This window comes from Trachemys scripta, chromosome 6 (genome assembly GCF_013100865.1).
Source record: "Trachemys scripta elegans isolate TJP31775 chromosome 6, CAS_Tse_1.0, whole genome shotgun sequence".
Lineage (NCBI taxonomy): Eukaryota > Metazoa > Chordata > Testudines > Emydidae > Trachemys > Trachemys scripta.
This window is the reverse complement of record NC_048303.1, coordinates 22,301,881-22,315,843: the sequence shown is the minus strand read 5'-3', so window position 1 is coordinate 22,315,843 and position 13,963 is coordinate 22,301,881. Positions and strand designations below refer to the sequence as shown.

The 13,963-nt window shown below is 43.1% G+C and overlaps 1 protein-coding gene across 4 annotated transcripts in view; it reads right to left on the bottom strand.

Annotated features, from left to right (window-relative positions):
* The window catches only part of LOC117879369 (sperm flagellar protein 2-like), a 37,197-nt gene that overhangs the window by 21,079 nt on the left and 2,155 nt on the right, over positions 1-13,963 (bottom strand). For all 4 annotated transcript variants that reach the window (XM_034774502.1, XM_034774501.1, XM_034774504.1 and 1 more), the window contains exons 2-3: positions 3,033-3,139; positions 1,066-1,248 (exon numbers count right to left, since the gene is read on the bottom strand). In XM_034774502.1, the coding sequence (XP_034630393.1) occupies positions 1,066-1,248; positions 3,033-3,053 (204 nt within the window). In that variant the 5' untranslated portion in view covers positions 3,054-3,139. The remainder of the gene's footprint in view (positions 1-1,065; positions 1,249-3,032; positions 3,140-13,963) is intronic.

The following is a 13,963-nucleotide window of genomic DNA, read 5'->3' as shown; positions in this document are numbered from 1 at the left end:
ACCGTCTTACCTCAGTAAACTTAGTTTTGTTTTGCTAGTTCAGACACACTGACAGGGTTGCAGGGCAACTGCTAGAATGTTCATACTTCATAGCATTCATATCAGATGCTGAGTTAAAAGGATGTTCAAACTAGCATCCTGTGTCAAAAATGCTGCATTAACATTCTGTTGACTTTGGAGCTGTTGATATATTTTTAATCTCTAGTACCTCAGTGAAAAATACCACAATAATGTGTAGGTGGGTGCAACATCTATAGCTACACCTTTTTGTGGCTTTTCCAGCTCTGGCAGGGTTAGTTTCTTTTCAAATGTCTTGGGACACTTGCTGCTGGAAGGTAGTTGGATTGGTGAGACTTTGGAGACAGAAATTCTGAAAATCACAGGCTTCTGGAATTATATTGCCAACATTTAATTTTGCAAGAGGAGCAGTATAGATGCCTGTGAAAGGCAGCTGCTGCCTTCCCCAAAATTCTTTTACTTTCATGAAACCTCCCTTCCCAAAAACCTTGCTGAACTATGCAAAACAAAGACCCAAATTAAAATTTTCTTATGTATTTGAACCAAAGAATCTTGTAAATTCCCCACTCACGGCAGGATGAAAAATCAATCTTCATTTGCAAAAATTGTTTATTTAACTAAGTAAAGATAAAATTACAGATATTTACAGCCAAAGTAGACCTGTCAAAAACAAACAAAAAATCTGGATAAATTAAAAAGAACAAATAACAAGAATCAAATAACAGTTTATCAGTTTCTGATTCTTTAGAACAGGAGGATTTTTGTTAGAAACTAGTTCCCAAGGAAAGAGAGAAATTAATATACAGAGTTCACCTAATTAATCTGATTCTTGTTATTAAAAACTGTGGATGGGATTTGCAAATATTGGACTCAATCTAGCAAAGTTTCTTTTTTTTCCTCTGTATAAGACAAGTTTCACCAAAAGGGATCCCCAAAATACCAAAACTATTAAAATTCAGACTGAGTTTATAAAACTAAATGAACAAAACTAATAATACACCTTTTGATTAAAAAATAATATTATTCAAAAGAAGAAACAATTATAACCTGATTATAGTATTCCTGTGTAACAAAGCCTGATCCAGCTTCATCAACAGCCTTAAAGCTGTGCAGGGTATTAAGGAGCTGTATCACAGAGGGAACTGGCCATGGTTGAGCTGCTGTTAATAAGAATCTGCGCCAATCAATAAGTTCTGCGTTCACCATTAATGTAGTTGCCAGATTTTGTAACTATAAAAATAAAATTATAAATAGTTTGGACTACAGTTGTGTGTAAGAATATACATTTCTTACATAATTAAAATAAAGCACAATACAATTTTATACAATTTTACAGAAGGAATTTTCTTAACTCCGACAGAAGATAGCCATCAAACTCTGACTCTCCACTTTTAGACACTTAGCGTCAGACTGTGCCATGTCTTAATGTGGTCGCACAGGTGAGTAAGATAACCCCTCAGAGCCTGCACGGTCATTTTAGGCATCCTTAGACCTTGAGTCCCCCAGCAAGATGAAAGCTGTGTACTTGGTACTCCCCTCTAAGATGGTGGATGGGGAGGAGTACATGGATCCTCGGTTCTGTTCATACCCACAGACAAGTCAATTATTATCTATTTGCAGTAGTGTCCACTATGTGTAAGGCAAAGAGGGGAATATATTGCACCTAGTAAAGGGCTCCCCAGTAGGAGTAAGATCCTTCTCCTAACTTCCTAAGAAACTGGATTTGTAGCCTTACAGCATCATCTCCCAGTTCAAGTCATCACTGAGGTCTCCTGCAGTGAGATTTCTAAGATAGATGATGGGCTGAGGGTTCTTCCTATTTCTTCTTGGAGATGAGGTTTTCACTGTATTTCACCAAACAAGCAGCAGTGTCTAGGGGTGCACTTTAATGAAAGCCTGGTTTGGGAAATCTAACACCTGTAAGGACTAAAGATACTTAAGAATGTGTTGTGGGATACATAAATAGATACACATTTTATATTAGTGATGAAAGTAATCCTCCATTCAGCTTGCATGCATGTCAACTACTAACAACACTAACTACAACTACTAACAACAAACTGGACATCTGACTCATATTCTTTCTATTTAATTTCTTTACTATGCAAAAAATAGAGATTTATGGCCTGATTGCAAGAAGTACTGAGCATCTGCAATTCCAATTTAAGTCAATGGGAGGTCCTGTTGCTCAGAACCTTTTGGGACTGATCCGGTACTCAGTGAAATTCACCCATGTGCAAAGAGCCCACACAAAGTTCTCTGTACCACTTAAGTCCCAATTAAAGCCTTAATGTTAATCCTCTTTCACTGTAAGTGCATTTCATCCTCTGAGAGTAAGCCTTTTCCTAGAAGAATCCAAGTTTGTTAAATCTGGTAATTCTCCTTATCCCATAGTCTTGGATACATGTGCTGTTAATAAAAACATAATCATTTGAAAAATTTAATGTTAACACAGAAAATTCAAGAATCTTGGAGAAACATATTTAACACTATGCAGGTCCAACATCTGCCTACTTATTCCCATATCTTGGATTTACAGTTCAATAAAAAGCAAAGATGGTCTTGTGGTTAAGCAGTGGATTGACTCAGGAGATGTAGGTTCTATTTGCAGCTCTGCCATTGAGTCTACTTCAGTCTTGGGCAACTACTTAATGTCAGTGTTTCCCAGTTCCCCCTCTGGAGATAATCCCTATCCCCACAGTGGTGTTGTGAGAATAAATTAATTAATGTCTGAAACGCTCATATACTATAAGTGAGAAAAGCATAAATAAATAGAGTAGTAAAATACGGATTTAAATCTTGTAATTGCTGCATTCACAAACTTACTCTTATAGAAAGTAATTGATGGGAATAACAACTGGGAAGGCCCTTTAAAATTATTTGTTTTGCTTCCTTATGGTAAGAATAGGGCCACATTTACTATGTATAGCCCAGAACTGCATATTCACGTGCCAAGCTGGCAAAATATTTAAGTGATGAGATCTACAGAAATGAAAACAGGAATTAAAACTTACATCTGAAACTGTGAGGCGCATCCATACATCAGGAAGGCTGTTTGTTCCAAGGTTCAAAGTAATCAAATCAAGAAGAATGTCAATAAATATTTTATTTGATATTAAACCTAGTGAAAAAATAAAAATGTGTCAAATGGATAGCAAAAGACATTTTTGCAAATTTCTGAATGGGAATATTGGTATAAAATAAACTATATTTCTAGTATTTACTTTCTATGATTATAGAAAAATTACTTGTACTGTCAGTGTAGTTCACAAAAGGCAGTAGTATCCTCTGTTCCAACGCCTACATTTTTATATATAAAATATACACATGTTCTGAATTACACCACATGTATGGTCCTGATAACCCATTTTATAGGTTTATCTGATAAACTTCAGAACCATATGATAAATTGCATTTGTTTTGCCTGTTTGACCTCTTCGCCTGTACTATGATCACTAAATCCATCTTTGACTAGATTACAGTTAATAAGTAGAGAGGCGACCACAAATGCTAGCTGCCACACACCAACCTAGTTTTGTATATGAATATAACCATCACTACCAATGCTTTCTTTTTGATTCATAAGACCTTCATTCTTCAGTTTAGGTTAATTAGAAAACATCAGATGCTTACTCTTGAAAGCAAGTTTATATGAGAGTGTGGAACTTTAGAGGAGACCACAATACATTTGCAGAAAATTCCAGTGACAGTTAATTAATTTAACTTTATTTCAAAATAAAAATTCTTTATGAAAGCCCAGCTTTTGAAAATTGTAGATATCTAATGCAAAGAAGTTTTCTAATGAAATTAAAAGAAAAAAATTACTATATGTCTATTTATCTTTGATAAACAAGTAGGTACTTTTATTTGAATAAATAGAAAATTGAGATTATATGCAAAAATGTCACATGTAAAAAAGGAAGACTGTGGTTGCTGAGGTAAATAAAACAGATGAATTGAGCCCCTCAATTTAAAGTTGGATTTTGAGACACAGACAAGCTAGATTAGGGTTTATTGTGCAATCACTGTTAAACCAATAAAGTTTAAAATATGGAGTGAGCCTCATATGACTACAGTTTTGAGAGGCAAAACTGATCTTTGGCTGGTATTACTGCCATGCTTCTAGAAGACTAGATTTTAATAGGGCCTCTAAGTGACATCTTCACCAAACACCATCAGAAAAATAGCTATTTCCTTAAGTTTCTCTTAGCTCTGGTCTACACTACGGGGTTAGGTCGAATTTAGCCGCATTAGGTCAATTTTAAAATGAATTCGTCTACAGAGCCAGCTCCAGGGTTTTGGCCGCCCCAAGCAGTCAAATAAATGAAAGCCGCAATTGCGATCTGTGGCAGCAATTCGGCGGAAGGTCCTTTGCTCCGAGCGGGAGTGAGGGACCGTCCGCCGAATTGCCGCCGAATAGCTGGACCTGATGCCCCTCTCTGGAGTGGCCACCCCAAGCACCTGCTTGCCAAGCTGGTGCCTGGAGCCAGCCCTGTTCGTCTACACAACCAACCTAAAGGGCTCCTAAAATCGACTTGTGTACTCCTCCCCGGCGAGGGGAGTAGCGCTAAAATCGACCTTGCTGGGTCGAATTTGGGTAGTGCGGACGCAATTCGATGGTATTGGCCTCTGGGAGCTATCCCAGAGTGCACCAATGTGACCGCTCTGGACAGCACTTTGAACTCTGATGCACTAGCCAGGTACATAGGAAAAGCCCCAGGAAATTTAGAATTTCATTTCTTGTTTGGTCAGCATGGCGAGCTCAGCAGTACAGGTGACCATGCAGTCTCCCCAGAATCGCAAACGAGCTCCAGCATGGACCAAAAGGGAGACACTGGATCTGATTGCTGTATGGGGAGAAGAATCTGTGCAGGCCGAACTCCGATCAAAAAGAAGAAATGCTAATATATATGCCAAAATTGCACAGAGCATGGTGGACAAAGGCTACAACAGGGACACATAGCAGTGCCACGTGAAAGTTAAGGAGCTCAGGCAAGCCTACCAAAAGACAAAGGAGGCAAATGGTCACTCCGGGTCAGAGCCCCATACATGCCGCTTCTATGATCAGCTGCATGGCATTCTAGGGAGGGACCCTACCACTACCCCACCACTGTCTGTGGACACCTGCAAGGGGGAATCTCACGCAACAAGGAGGAGGATTTTGTGGATGAGGAAGAGGAGGAGGAGGAGGAGGAGAATGCGCAGCAGGCAAGCGGTGAATCCGTTCTCCCCAGCAGCAAGGACCTTTTCATCACCCTGGAGCCAATACCCTCCCAAGGCAGGATCCCTGACCCTGAAGCCAGAGAAGGCACCTTTGGTGAGTGCACATTTGTAACTACAGTACAGGGTTTAAAAGTAATAGTGTTTAATGTTTGATTTGTCCTGAAGAATTGGGATGCATTCGCCGCCCGTACAGCTACTGGAAAAGTCTGTTAATGTGTCTGGGGATGGAGTGGGAATCCTCCAGGGACATCTTCATGAAGCTCTCCTGGAGGTACTCTGAAAGCTTTTGCAGAAGGTTTCTGGGGAGGGCTGCCTTATTTCATCCTCCATGGTAGGACACTTTACCACGCCAAGCCAGTAGCAAGTAATCTGGAACCATTGCAGCACAAAGCATGGCAGCGAATGGTCCTGGATTTTGGTCGCATTCAAGAAACATTCGATCTATATCTTTCTGTGTTAGCCTCAGGAGAGTGATATCATTCATGGTCACCTGGTTGAAATAGGGGAATTTTTGTAAGGGAACAGTAAAAGGACCCCGTTCATGCTGGGCTGTTTGCGCTTGGCTAAAAGGGATCACCCTGGAGAATAGCCACACGGTGGGGGGAGGGGTGAAGGGATCATCCCAGAGAATAGCCACGCGGTGGATTGGGGGGAGATGTGTGTTGCACATCCACCCGAAAACCGCAACCCCTCCTTTTAAATGTGAAACACAACCAGCATTGCTTGCTATGGGAAAGGAGGGCACTGCAGTTTGAAACCATTCCCACATGTTATGAAAGCGTAAGAAGCCAACCCCGTGTACTCTTTGGCTTACTATGGGTGCCTGGAAACCGAATTCTGTTGCCCAGCCATGTGTGATGTGTCACCATAGTGGCAGAAGCTCAATATAAAAGGCAAAATGCGACCTTGTACCTAAAGCACATGTGCTATCTGCTGTGAGTTGCTTGATTCACTGTGAAAGAGTCTCCCTTTTGTTCTCAGAAATGTATCATCTTAAATTTTACTCTCCCTTTTTATCCCCCTGCAGGTGCAAATGTTTCTACACTCCCCCTATCATCTCCGTCCCTGAGGTTATCGCAGATTAGAAGGCGAAAAAAAACGCACTCACGATGACATGTTTTTTGAGCTCATGCAGTCCTCCCACACTGATAGGGCACAGTTTAATGCATGGAGGCATTCAGTGGCAGAGGCCAGGAAAGCATTAAGTTAGCACGATGAGCAGAGGCAGGAGGCGATGCTGAAACTAATGGGGGAGCAAACGGACATGATGAGGCATCTGGTGGAGCTTCAGGAAAGCCAACAAGAGCACAGACCGCCCCTGCATGCACTGTATAACCGCCTGCCCGCCTCCCCTTCCATATCCTCCTCACCCAGATGCCCAAGAACGAGGGGGAGGGGAGGGAAGCCCAGGCACTCAGCCACTCTACTCCAGAGGATGGCCCAAGCAACAGAAGGCTGTCATTCAAACAGTTTTGATTTGTAGTGTGGCTACAATAAGCAATGTGGCCTTGTCCTTCCCTCCTCCCCCACCCCACCTGGGCTACCTTGTCAGTTATCTCACTTTTTTTTTTAATTAATAAAGAAAGAATGCATGGTTTCAAAACAATAGTTACTTTATTTCCTTTGCCAGCTGTGATCGAAGGGGGGAGGGTGGTTGGCTTACAGGGAATTAAAATCAACAAAGGGGGCGAGTTTGCATCAAGGAGAAACACACACAACTGTCACACCATAGCCTGGCCAGTCATGAAACTGGTTTTCAAAGCCTCTCTGGCGTGCAGCGCACCTAGCTGTGCTCTTCTAATCGCCCTGGTGTCTGGCTACTCAAAATCAGCCGCCAGGTGATTTGCTTCAACGCCCCACCCCACCATCAACATCTCCCCCATACTCTCACAGATATTACAGAGCACACAGCAAGCAGCAATAACAATGAGAATATTGGTTGTGCTGAGGTCTAACCTAGCCAGCAAACAGCGCCAGCGAGCTTTTCATAGAATCAGGGTTGGAAGGGACCTCAGGAGGTCATCTAGTCCAACCCCCTGCTCAAAGCAGAACCAATCCCCAACTAAATAAAAAAAAAAAAAAAAGGCTGCCCCGAGCCCTCCTCTCCTACAAGGGGAAGGCAAGGGAGGGGAGCATTTAAAGGGACAGTGCCTGCTCTAGTTAGGCCTCCAGCTGAGCTCCCCTTTAACCTTGTGTATTGTTAGCGGGACACATGGGGCTGATTCCTCCAGTGCAATTTATGAACGTCCAATTTTTAAACATCCAAAGGCACATTCTACCACCATTCTGAACTTGCTCAGCCTATCGTTGAACTGCTCCTTACTACTGACCAGGCTGCCTGTGTATGGCTTCATGAGCCATGGGAGCAAGGGATAGGCTGGGTCCCCAAGGATAACTATTGGCATTTCAACATTTCCAACGGTAATTTTCTGGTCTGAGAAGTAAGTCCCTTCTTGCAGCTGCTCGAACAGCCCGGAGTTCCTAAAGATGCGAGCGTCATGCACCTTTCCTGGCCGTCCCATATTGATGTCGGTGAAACATCCATTGTGAGCCACCAGTGCTTGCAGCACCATTAAGAAGTACCCCTTGCGGTTTACGTACTGGTTGGCAAGGTGGTCCGGTGCCAAGATAGGGATTTGCGTTCCGTCTATCACCCCACTACAGTTAGGAAACCCCATTGCAGCAAAGTCATCCAGTATGACCTGCACATTTCCCAGAGTCACTATCCTTGATAACTGAACGTCCGTGATTGCACTGGCTACTTGGATCACAGCAGTCCCCACAGTAGATTTGCCCACTCCAAGTTGATTCCCAACTGACTGGTAGCAGTCAGGCGTTGCAAGCTTCCACAGGGTTATCGCCACTCACTTCTCAACTGTCAGGGCAGCTCTCATCTTGGTATTCCTGTGCTTCAGGGCGGGGGAAAGCAACTCACAAAGTTCAAGGAAAGTGGCCTTATGCATGCGAAAATTTCGCAGCCACTGTGAATCATTCCATACTTGTAACACTACGCAGTCCCACCAGTCTGTGCTTGATTGCCAGGCCCAGAATCAGTGTTCCACTGTATCAACCAGCCCCACTGCCGCCATGATGTCCCAATTACCACAACCCATGCTTTCAGGAACATTTGTGTCCATGTCCTCCTCACAATCATCCTTGTGCTGGCATCTCTTAGCCAGGTTCTACACAAACTGCAGGATAATGCGCGAGGTGATGAAATGCTCACAACAGCAGCAGTGAGCTGATCAGGCTCCATGTTTGCCATGCTATGGCGCCTGCATGGGTAACCCAGGAAAAAAGGCACAAAACAATTGTCTGCCGTTGCTTTTATGGAGGGAGGGAGGAGAGACTGACAACATGTACTCAGAACCACCCGCAACAATTTTTTTTTGCCCCATCAGGCATTGGGAGCTTAACCCAGAATTCAAATGGGCAGCAGAGACTGCGGGAATTGTGGGATAGCTACCCACAGTGCACCGCTCCATGAGTCAATGCTAGCCACAGTATTGAGGACGCACTCCGCCGACTTAATGTGCTTAGTGGGGGACGTACACAATCTACTGTATAAAATTGATTTCTAAAGATCGACCTAATTTTGTAGTGTAGACATACCCTTAGCTACCACCTGGACTTCTTGTGTTTAAAAAAAAACAAAAAAAAAAACACGTATATAATTATATAGATTTTCTAGTTCTGACTTTATTCACTGCAGGCAGTTCTTTATTCTTTATGAAGGCAGTTTATAAAGAAAAATTTCAGTGGCAATGGGCACTAAGAATCTGTTGGACTACTACATAGCATAACTACTGTGTTTTAAGAACTGATTCTCTCTCTATGCCCCTTCCTCCCAACCCCCTAGGGGCTGTGACTCCCCCCCACTGCAGGGCTTTTTGTGATGAGTGTTCTGAGTCAACCTTGAGCCTGTTGAGTCGTACCTGACCCTGACTGTTCTGAGCTTGATAAACCATCTAAGGTAATTCCCTGTGAGTCCTAAGGGTCTAGCCAATTCACAAGCAAGAGTCTAATAGGTGACCCAATGCAGGTATATAGGCTTCTAATGAAAGCAGCCACTCCAGTCTGTTCAACGTCACTAACTTCTCAGGGATAATCCCAGCAGCCTGGTAATTCTGAGAATCTGCTCCTGCTCAAGCCATGGCTGGTTGTCTGGCTGTCCTGACAGTTTGAACAGACTTCTTACATGTGTGGCTCCAGTGCCTGAGATGGAAACCCCCTGGGATGTTCAACACTGAGATGATGAAGTTAGTCCAGAACCTTCAGGATCAACTTGCCCAGCTGCAACTGAAGAATGCCTTTGTCTGCTCACAAATCCCAGCAGCTCTAGTAGTAGTGCTGGCTACGGTCCCTCTGGAAAGGCCCACTTCTAGAAAGATTTGAAGAGAACTGCCAGAAATTTTGTGATATTGTTAACCAATGCTGTCTTTTGTTCTTGATGTGTCCCATAATGTATCCTGATGACCACACAAAGGTGGGCTTATCATCAATTTATTGACCGGTGAAGCCCTAGACTGGGTCTTGCCACTTCTGGAATAGGTTAGCCTGATCCTTACTAATTTCAATGAGTTCATCCACACCTTTTCGTTGACATTTGACTATCTGAATTGCACTTGTACTACTAAAGCTGCTGAAACTGCTGAAGTTTCTCTGACAAGGCCGTTGGCCCATACTGGCACATGGTGCTTACTTTTGGCATATGATTGCTGATACAGAGTGGAACCAGGCAGCCCAGATCTACCACTTCTGCCCCATTCTAAACTCATATATTGAATTGTATATCTGGACTGCCAGTCATTTGTCTGAGCAATGCCAAGAAAAGAAGAGAACACACTCACATCCCCAGTTTATCTCTGCTCCATTCTGGCCATCCCCAGAGGCTGTTCCAGGACCAGAGCCTATGCAGATGAGAGTGAGGCAAAGGCACCTCGCGGATCAGGAAAAGGAGTATTGGTGGCAGAACAGACTTTGCCTACACTGTGGTGTACAAGGCCATTTCATTACTGAATGTCCCTTTAAATCCAGACTGAACCTTGGGAAAACCTGGGAAATGACTGTATCCAGCCCCATTAGAGGGTTTGCAGCTGGACATAACTATGGAGTCAAGTCCTTCACATGAACCCCCTCTTCTGCCATCATGTATCTTGTATGCAGTGTTGTTGTAGCTGTGTTGGTCCCATGATGTTAGAGAGACAAGGTGGGTGAAGTGATATCTTTCATTGGACCTACTGCTGTTGGTGAGATAGACCAGCTTTCGAGCTTACCTGAAGAAAAGCTCTGTGTAAGTTCAGAAACTCGTCTCTCTCACCAACAGAAGTTGGTCCAATAAAAGATATTCCCTCACCCATCTTGTCTCTCTATCATGTATCTTGGTAGCCACAAATTGTTACCTTCCACACCTGCTGGTCTTGCTCTGCCTCCCAACTATACTTTAGGTGATCTGCATCCAACTCCAAGCTTGTGGATTCTGATGTCTAGTAATTTTATGGATGTGGAGTTCGCCAAAGCTAACCAACTTGCAGTGCGGAAAAACCTCACTCCAGATCTAGTGGAGTTGACTGACGGTAGCATGCCGTCCTCAAGTCCTGTAACACATGAAACTGCGCCCCTCCACGTTGAAATCCAAGACCATCAGGAAACTTTGCAGTTTAATTTAATCAATTTGCCACACTTCTTGACCATGTTCAGCATTCCCTGGCTCTCAGACCATGGCCCAAACATCTCTTGGAAGATGCAAGAAATGATTTGAGTCAAGCTACTGCTGCTGACAACTGACACAGACCCTATGACTGCCCCATCAACCTCCAGCCAGGGGCCAGAATTCCATTTGGATGGATTTATTTCCTATTGGAACCACAACTCAAGGCCTAGAACCGACCAAACAGGATTTCAAATAGTACGCCACTTTCCATTGGCAGGGAACCCATTACATCACAGTTGGAGATAAAGTATGGCTCTCCATGCTGACTTTGTCTCTACCTGACCTTCATGAAAGCTGGATTACTGATATGTTGGCCCATCCAACAGATCAGTCTCTGTAGCCTTCAAACTTCAACTGCCCAAGATGATGAAAATGCATCCAGTATTCCATGTCTCAAGAACTCCTTTTCCAGATGACTTCAGCCTCCACCAGCATCTATCATGGTCCAGGGACATGAGGAGTACCTGTTTAAGCAGATCTTGGACTCCAAAGTTCTCTGAGGAAGCTTATATACCTTGTTGATTGGGAGGGTTATGATCCAGCTGATCATTTGTGGAAGCTGGCTGACAATGTACATACACCTGCCCTACTTAGAGAATTCCATCAGTCACACCCCAATAAACCTTTTCGGGTGTTAGGGGGGTGAATTGTAATGAGTATTCAGAGTCAGAGGATGAGTCATCTCTGAGCCTGATGAGTCATCCCTGAATTTGAGTGTTCAGACAGGGAACAAAGGATAGGAATTAATGGTAAATTCTCAGAATGGAGAGGGGTAACTAGTGGTGGTCCCCAAGGGTCAGTCCTTGGACCGATCCTATTCAACTTATTCATAAATGATCTGGAGAAAGGGGTAAACAGTGAGGTGGCAAAGTTTGCAGATGATACTAAACTGCTAAAGATAGTGAAGACCAAAGCAGACTGTGAAGAACTTCAAAAAGATCTCACAAAACTAAGTGATTGGGCAACAAAATGGCAAATGAAATTTAATGTGGATAAATGTAAAGTAATGCACATTGGAAAAAATAACCCCAACTATACATACAATATGATGGGGGCTAATTTAGCTACAACAAGTCAGGAAAAAGATCTTGGAGTCATCGTGGATAGTTCTCTGAAAATGTCCACACAGTGTGCAGAGGCGGTCAAAAAAGCAAACAGGATGTTAGGAATCATTAAAAAGGGGATAGAGAATAAGACTGAGAATATATTATTGCCCTTATATAAATCGATGGTACGCCCTCATCTCGAATACTGCATACAGATGTGGTCTCCTCATCTTAAAAAAGATATACTGGCACTAGAAAAGGTTCAGAAAAGGGCAACTAAAATGATTAAGGGTTTGGAACAGGTCCCATATGAAGAGAGATTAAAGAGGCTAGGACTCTTCAGCTTGGAAAAGAGGAGACTAAGGGGGGATATGATAGAGGTATATAAAATCATGAGTGATGTGGAGAAAGTGGATAAAGAAAAGTTATTTACTTATTCCCATAATACAAGAACTAGGGGTCATCAAATGAAATTAATAGGCAGCAGGTTTACAACAAATAAAAGGAAGTTCTTCACGCAGCACACAGTCAACTTGTGGAACTCCTTACCTGAGAAGGTTGTGAAGGCTAGGACTATAACAGAGTTTAAAAGAGAACTGGATAAATTCATGGTGGTTAAGTCCATTAATGGCTATTAGCCAGGATGGGTAAGGAATGGTGTCCCTAGCCTCTGTTTGTCAGAGGGTGGAGATGGATGGCAGGAGAGAGATCACGTGATCATTACCTGTTAGGTTCACTCCCTCTGGGGCACCTGGCATTGGCCACTGTCGGAAGACAGGATACTGGGCTAGATGGACCTTTGGTCTGATCCAGTACGGCCTTTCTTATGTTCTTATGAGCCTGATAGGTCATCGGAGGTAAGTCCCTGCAAGTCCTGAGGGTTCAGCCAATCCACAAGCAAGGGGCTAACCAGATGACCCCAAGTAAGTATATTGGCTCCTAGTGAAAGCAGCCACTCAAGTTTGCTCAACATTACTACCTTGCTGGGGATACTCCCAGCTCCCTGGTAGTTCTGACAGCCTACTCCTGATCCAGCCAAAGCCTGTGCCTGCTCTTGCTCCAGCCTGTGCCGACTCCTGCTTCAACCACAGCACACTGCCCAGCTGCCCTGACAGTTTTCAGTATCTACCTGATCATGGGAATCAGCCTGTGTGCTGGGCTTCAATCTTGAAAACAGGTGAGCAATGCACTACATAAGTTCTAATGCAGCAGAGGTAGCCTGGGGCCAGTAGGAAGTCGCACACGTGTATGTGTGTGCGTGTGCATATGCGTCTTGGTAAGGAAGAAATAGGTTGTGGCAAGTATGAAGTCTGTTGGCAGAGGCCAAGGTAAGAGAGGAAATCCAGAACTTGAACCCCTAAATGGCCCATCATGAATTTCAACACCAAAGGTGATTCCAATAGACCAGGGAACAAAGAAGAAATATTTGCAGGATAACAGACAGATAAAGGTGCTCTGATATCACCTCTGGAATAAATTTGGATATATATTATGAGAAAAAATACCGTATAAAATTAGCATTTGGTGGACCATTTGCTAACATACATAGAATCCCAGGTTTGTGGATTTCATAATCTGAAGTTATTACCCACCAAAAAAATAAACTTTGATGGAAAAACTCAAGGTTACAAGAGTCAGATGATCAAATGGAAGCTTTATAAGTTTGGTAAGACCTACAACATTATCTGTGGCATAAAGTGCTCCTTAACGGGAAGCTTCAGATGCAGCATGTTCTTAATAAATCTAATGATCAGGCACTCTACCCCAGATTTACTTTTACTGGTTTGTGGGTGGGTGAGGGGAGAGGGAAGCAAAGTCCCTTTAGAAAACCAGTAGGCAGACCAGATTAAGATAATATAGTATTTTTTATATATTTTAATCAATTAAAATCTAGAACTTCCCAGTGGTTTATCACAAACATTTGGAATATCAGAATTCTTATTTCAGGTTGTTGATTTTTCTT